This window comes from Nanorana parkeri, unplaced genomic scaffold (genome assembly GCF_000935625.1).
Source record: "Nanorana parkeri isolate BGI_ZX_2015 unplaced genomic scaffold, ASM93562v1 scaffold522, whole genome shotgun sequence".
Lineage (NCBI taxonomy): Eukaryota > Metazoa > Chordata > Amphibia > Anura > Dicroglossidae > Nanorana > Nanorana parkeri.
This window is the reverse complement of record NW_017306790.1, coordinates 778,891-786,604: the sequence shown is the minus strand read 5'-3', so window position 1 is coordinate 786,604 and position 7,714 is coordinate 778,891. Positions and strand designations below refer to the sequence as shown.

At 45.6% G+C, this 7,714-nt stretch overlaps 1 protein-coding gene across 1 annotated transcript in view; it reads right to left on the bottom strand.

Annotated features, from left to right (window-relative positions):
* Positions 1-828, bottom strand: part of STIM2 (stromal interaction molecule 2) — an 83,249-nt gene extending 82,421 nt beyond the window's left edge. The window contains exon 1 of the mRNA XM_018561404.1: positions 687-828. Within this exon, the coding sequence (XP_018416906.1) occupies positions 687-828 (142 nt within the window). The remainder of the gene's footprint in view (positions 1-686) is intronic.
* Positions 829-7,714: the final 6,886 nt, after the last annotated feature.

Sequence of the window (7,714 nt, the reverse complement as noted above, 5' to 3'; positions counted from 1 at the left end):
GCGCCTGTTGCATATTGCCGCAAACGGAGTGAGAGCAATGATTTTAGAGCCATTAAGGCCGGGTTCACACTTGGGCGTTTTACAGCGCTGATCGACGCGCTGTAAACGCCCTGCAAGTGAAATCCCATTATTTCCTATGGGCATTGTTCTCACTTGGGCATATTTCAGCGTGTCGGAACGTGCTGAAAAACGCCCTATGCCCAAAGAAGTACAGGAGCTTCTTTGGGGCGTATTTTCGCGCGTATCCATTAGGATACAGCCGGATAGCCCTCGTAAACGCGCGTTTGACGCGCGTTTTGTGGGCTGCAAATCGCGGTTAAAACATGCACCGCAAAACGCGCGTCATACACGCATATTTTGAACGCCTAGGTGGGAATCTAGCCTAAAGGAGAACTATGAGGTGAGTGCTTTTCACTCACCTCATAGTTCTAGCCGACCTGTGACCATGAGACTGTCACAGGTTGGCTCAGTAGATCGGGAAGTGAGCGAACACATACCGGCGTTCGCTCACTTCTCGATCCTGTCACGGCACAGAGCCGTGACAGGGACAGCTGGCTCTGCCTCTAGATAGGCAGAGCCAGCTGTCACTCACGCAGCTGGGCGGATCCAGACAAATGAATATGGACCCCAGGAGCCAGCAGGATATTTTAGGAGCCAGCTCCATGCATAGAACCTCTACTGATCACGGCAGTACGGAGCGGATGTCAGATGGGAGAGGATCCGGGCACAGAACCTCTCCTGATCACAGCAGTACGGAGCGGATGTCAGATAGGAGAGGATCCGGGCACAGAACCTCTCCTGATCACAGCCGTACGGAGCGGATGTCATCGAAACAAACTGCAGGACCCCATGTGTGTCTATAGGGAATGGGAAGTAAACGGGCATATGTCTGTTTACTTCAGATTACCCCCAGATCCGGCAAAATCCGGTCTGTCAAAACGGATCTCTGATCTGTTTGTTTTTCCAGACCTAGGCGTGGCTAGCCGGCTGTAAATGGATGCCTGTCCATTCACACACGGCTGCTCATAGACTTGCATAAAGCATCTGATCGTGTCCGGCTGAAAAACTGACAGGCGGACCCGATCAGATCGCTAAGTGAAAGGGGCCTAAGAATTGAAAACCATTTAAAAAAAAGTTAAACATTTACAGATAGCACCATTTTTTTCCTAAATGTATAGTAGTAGAATGCCTCTATCGCTCATATTAATAGCAGACTAGCTTCAGCATTCAAGCAAGTGGAACAAGATATCAAATATTGTGAAACGTGCTGTGCCAATAGAGTCAGCCTTAATAGAAGAAACAGATGGGAAGCATTCCCTCATACAGCTTACTCATCACAAGTCAATACTAATGAATTGCACTGCAGAATATAACCAAACACTCACGTCTTGCACTTATTGCTGACAGTTCCCAAGCAGTTAGCAAATGTTGTTAATCAGGAACATCACAGAATTAAAAAAATGTTCGAGTCCCCATTAACACTTGTGTGTTGAATGAATGTGCACATTCACACAGTGCATAAAAAACATGTAATGTGCTTGTGGTGCGATTACTTGATAATGGCATCCCAAATGTGGCCAATAAAACATGCGTCTTTGCCCACGTGTGAAGCTCACAGCTCAAACTGCTGCGTGAGCTTTTTTATCGCATTTGCTACACGTGCGGCAGACCATTGAAATGAATGGGCTGAAGTGTGGCACACAGACAAAGGCAGGGCATGCCAAGTGTGAACAGGGTCTTAGTGTTCTGAAGTTTTTCAAAGCCTCAAGACAAGAAAGACAGGAAGTGTTCTTCATTCAGTTGTCAGTACAAGGCGGTCCAAACAATCCAAACTGTCCATTTCATTTTTAAAGCAGCAGTGGAAAAATTACAGTTAACCCTTCAGTTGTTGGAAGCAGAAGGCCTGCCTAAGGGCTTGTTCACACCGAAAGTGTGTGCGTTCAAGAGCAGTAGCTGCTGGAATGCAACGCAATCGCTGAGAGACTTCCCCTTGCGTTTTGGGGCGAGAGGGGGCATTGAATTCAATTGCACCGCTTCCATGCCCGCAGTGCGATCAAACGCGTGGCAAAACTTTGCCAGCGTTCCGTTCGAACTGCAAACGCAAAAAACAGGGCAAGCCTTATTTTTTGCATTTTAAGTGGCACGAAACACCGGCAAAATTTAGCCAGGCGTTTGATCGCACTGCAGGCGGGGGGGGGGCGTGGAAGCGGTGCCATTGAATACAATGCACCGTCACGCCCCCTCTCGCCTGAAAACGCAAGGGGAAGTTTTTCAGCGATCGCGGTGCGTTCCAGCAGCTACCGCTCTGGAACGCACACGCTTTTGGTGTGAACAAGGCCATATGGTTACTGCATACTTTGCATTCATTACTGTGGGCTATGAACAACTCGACTTAGTGCAGCCAACCTGCTGGGATAGTACTTGCCTTCATCCAACAAGGTTCTAGCTCGCTCCTCTTCACTAATTACTTTGAATATACTGAAAAAATAAAAACAAGCAAATAGGGCTGCAGCTAACTATTATTTTCATAATCGTTTAGGTTGCCAGATTTCAACTAATCGACTGGTTGATTTAAAAAATCTCTAACTGATAATAGTTGACAACTATTCTCATAATCGATTAGTTGTTGCAGCCCCACGAGCAAAGACCGATTACTAGCATGAAACAATATATAACTATCAGTTCACAAGGGAACTATCACTTAATTTGCTTAAAAGTTCATAATTCCTGAAAAGAGCCGCCCCTCATTCTACAGTGAGTACTAAAACCAAGACCAGTGTAAAATCCTTCAGCCACCAGAAAACTAAACCTACAGCATGGCAGAGGATTGGGCACCCATTGGGTTTCCTACTTCTTCTCTGTCTAAAACCCTGTCTAATAGTAATGTCATTTTTATTATCAACATTATCTAAAAAGGTGAGAATTCCATTTGCATATGTCCACACTACAAATTCTGCCAAGCGTGTGTGGCGTAAATGGGCAGTAAATGACAAAGAATTCTAAGCATCATGCATATAAATGATTCATTAAAATGGACCTCCACTCTAAGGCCCTGTTCACATCAGGGCATATCAAGGAACACGCGTTAAGCGCGCATAAGCGTGCACACTTCGGCGCGTGTTCACGATGCATGCACAAAGGCAGAACGCACCTGTGTTGCTATTACTAATAGCAAGCCCCAAAAGCAGGCAAGCCAATCTGTTTTTCCAGCATCTTTGCATGCAAGAATGCTCAGGAGGAAAAAGCGGAACGCATGTTGCCAAATTTGCGACATTAACTATTTTTCCGCATTTTCTTGGGTGGCCAGGGACCCAATTAAGATCAAGGAGGAAGCGTGACAAACGTGGGAAACAAAGTCCTGTAAAACCCTGCCTCTCTAGAGCCAGAGCCCGCTGTGCCCGCCCCCTCCCCCACCTGTGCCACCAATCCGTAAAACAGGAATAGAGATACGAGCGGGGAATACCTGCGGGAGAGGTGATTGACAGAGTAGTGACTATAGGGAGAAGAGACTGAAGTGATCCGAGAGTACATTTCACTCCCTTAGTACTTCAAGAGCAGCTGGCACAAGATGTGTACTAATACTAAAAGCTGATCCTGTGCCCATCTCTGATTTATCTCAACTTAACCAGGTTAGTGACCGGGTAACAGCAGCCGCATCTGTAAGCGGCAATTCCGCATGTAATCTTATGCGATAGGATTACATGCAGTCCATCCATAGGTTCCTACCACAGGAATCCCAAAACGTGTGAATGGGGCCTAAGGTTGCCACAGTCGGGTATCTATTATCCTAAATATGAAGGGCAGAAAGAGATACTGGCTTATCTTTGTAAGGTTGCCTAAGCGCTCTGCAGTATACACTTCCCACACCCCGAGCTGCAAGCTACACAAAACTCATATCGCAGTTTTGGCAGATACTGAAGTGTTACAGTTTATTTTACATCATTGAGAGGCTCAATTGGTCTACTCGAGTTCCTGGACCGGCATACCTGCTTTGACCATTATAGGGGTTCCCAATGTAATCCATTGTACTTTGACTTCATTTAATATTAAGAGCGCACTCAGTAGGAGGTGTAATGCACAATAGTTGGCAGGAGCACCAGCAGCTAGTATAGTATCCTACAGACATAAGAAGCCAGAGGCTGACTTCATTTACCAGGAGCTCAAGAAGTTAAAAAGTGATTACACATATGGAGTCATGCTATCCTAAAATATCAGGGAAACTTAACAGAAACCAAAATCTGTAGGAAGTAGGAGTCCGAATCATTTTAAAGCGGAGTCCAAGGACACCAGTAACTAATAAGTTCCACTTTTGCAGTCACATTTGAGAAAACACCAGGGCTAGATTTTTAAGTTAGAAAAAAAAAAAAAACACTCTTAAGCATCAAATCATTTTGTTTTAAGTTATGAAATGCAAATTGGAACATGTAAGAAATATAAAGTAGGCGTTACCCAATTGGGCTGGAAAAGTGGAAAAGTGGACACTTTAAGGGTCGATTCATACGTCTGTTTTTTTAGCAAATGCAGCGTCCACAGAAATAATCAGTAAAATATCAAAGTAAAAAACATGTTGCATATTTCTCGCACATTAACGCATGCTTGCTTCATTTTAATGCTGCACAGCACACTAACGCTTATAATATTGTACGGAGCCATCAGGCTTACCTCAAACATCTTACACTGAAACCTGGGGTAGTAGAAGGCTGAAGAAAAGGAGGTGATTAACAGGCGGTTCTGACCATTGCCAACACCTGCTTAACGAAGACTTAAAAGCAGTCAACTGCGCTAAACGGCTAAGTTCACCCCTAAGCGGTCGAGGGCAGTGCGGTGTGGCTGTCGAAAGACTGAGCAATGTGCCGACCGCAGTCACCTACGTGTTAGACAGATTGGCCAGGAGAGTGATTTGACATCTGGAAAATCGTTGCGCCAATGCGGGTGGTGGACGCTCTTTAGCATTAGGTTTAGCATTGGCATTTAGCAAGGCCAATTTTAATCTCTAGCTTCTGAAAGATCTTACCACTTATTGGCAGTCACTTCATTTGCAGAGCACTAAAATCAAAGTACTCCTAGTGAGATGACGGTCAACAAGCAGTTAAATTCTCAGTAGAAGGAAAAAAAATGTCCCCGTGCAACCAAACCTAAGATCTAAACTACAGGCCAATGTTCTCATCATGCTTCCGCACAGATTAACCTCCTGTTGCCAATGACATCATCTTCACACACTGAAGTCCGTGTACTGAAAACCAGGCCACCGATAGCAAACTGTTCAAATGCTCAGAAGCACAGGATTAAAATAAATCAGGAGGTAGACAAATGAATACGGAATTCAGGAGCCAGCCTGTCCAATCCACCAGCCATTTATTTATTTTTAGAAGCCAGCTCCATTTATAACTAGAAAAAAACTCAAAAGTTGGGAGCCATCTGTAATTTTTAAGGTGTATTGGCTACCTGGCTGGATTTGTCCAGCCCTGAAATACAAGTAACGTGGCCATTTTAAAAGTACCCGCAGCTTAGGACCTGCAGTCAGTTTATTCAAAAAGACCTGTGGACTGCAGGTCATCAGACACGTTTACCTGCAACCCTGACATATACAGGCAGTCCCTGAGTTACATAAATCCAACTTACATCCGACTCCTACTTACAAACAGAGGCTATTACTGTACAGGAGGGGTAGTTGTAATGCTACCGCAGTAGTGCCGATGAGGAGTGCCCGCCTTTTTGGGTCTGGTTCATAGTACTGTACGTACATTACAGGAAGTTGGCGCTTGTTAGACGTGCAGACGAGGGGTGCCAACCTTCTTCTAGGTCACTGTGAGGTATTTACTGCTGTCTGCATCCTCATTAGAAAGATTTCATCTCACTTCCTGTCCTTGCAACAACAGGAAGTGAGAGGAAAACTACCCCAAGGGAAATTCACTCCTGTAAGAGTTATCTTGGGGGAAAAAGGTGTCTACACTGAAGCTAAACCCCAAATTTGCAAAATCCAATTGTCTTTTTTTTTTAAACTACTTGTCCAAGGACTAAAGTGGGGGGGGCCGTTCCTGAGGGGCGAGCTTCCGATGACTGCAATGCTGAACGGGCAGTGTGCGCGTGCGCACACCGGCCCGTTCTGCAATTGTCTCTCGATCATGTTAAAAACCAGCCGAAAAACGTACGATTCTTGGCTGGTTTTCCAACATGCTCGAAATACAAAAGTCGTGCGACCGTACATTAGAAACGGTCGCACGCCTTCCATACACTGCATGATTCTCATACGAGAATCGTGCAGTGTATGGGCACCTTAAGCCAGTCAGGAGTGACTTGTACCCTCACAAGAATGCAGTACCTAATTGAGCACACTGCAAATGTCTAAACCGCCAGCTTAAAGTGACACCAAACTCAGGTGTTAAATCTTAAAAATACATTCAAGTACCTTCACCATTAACATAAATGTATCTTATTTGTGTATCACTCGGCTGTAGAGCCTCAAATCATCTCTGAATCAGTGCTGACACTGTCCTTCCTTCTGGAGGGGGGCAGCTTTTGTGCCCCATGGTCCCTGTGTGTGTTGTAAAGTAGTCACCGCTCCAAGCTCACTCCTGTGATGGACTACAATCTCAATACAAATTATTAAACTAAAACATGAGATTGTAGTCCATCACAGGAGTGAGCTTGGAGCGGTGGCTACTTTACAACACACACAGGGACCATGGGGCACAAAAGCTGCCCCCCTCCAGAAGGAAGGACAGTGTCAGCACTGATTCAGAGATGATTTGAGGATCTAAACGAAAACAGCAACCACAAATCATTTTTATAACTAGCCTTAAAAGCAAGGTGCACACGGAAGGGCTTGCAACAATACAAAACACAGTCATTTCCCAGCGCACGTAATGTCTCACAGAATGAATTCAAAACAGAGGATTTAGTTCCACAACTTTTACAAAATATGTGGAAGTCGCACTGCCTCGTCAAGGCCCCTTTGTAGTGTGGTCCTAACTCTGATCTTTGAGAGCCTCCATACTGGAGCCTATAAAACAGTAGATAATTGGGTGCAGGTTGTGGCTGGACGTAGCTCACTCCTCCTCAAAAGGAACACACTGGGGGCCAAGTGCATAAAAATATAAGCTGAAGTCTACAGTGCGTCCACACACCAAATACAGCCAAGCTAAACAAAAATAGCAACCACAAAACAATGTATAACTAGCCTAAGGCCTTGTTCACACCAGACAGTGCATTCCGGCCCAATTGTGGCCGGAAACGCACTGCATCGCATTGCGGCCAGCTCACTATGTTATAGGGCCGGAGGGGGCGTGGCAGTACATTGAAGTGCTTGCAGCATTTTGTTCGGACCGGACGACAGGCATTTTTGTGCCTTGCGTTCCCGTGCGGCAGATCGGGTTGCGCACGGGAACGCGCACACTGCCCGTTCAGCATTGCGGTCATCGGAAGCCCGCCCGTCAGGGGGGCGGGCTTGCGATGATCGAGAGTACGAACTGCCTGTCCTGCCTGTTAATTACTTTCCAACCATCGCAAGACTAAGGTCTAGCGATGGTTGTAGAGTGCATGGCCACCTTTATGTTTACACGTATACAGTGAAATGATTCTTTGTGCCTCCAGGGGGCCGATTTATAAATCTTCCATCCAGCTATACACTGGGCAAACGCAGTTCGCACAGCATTCCAATGGATCTCCACTATAAAGCAATAGATCTGAATCATTCCAGATAATAGATCCAATA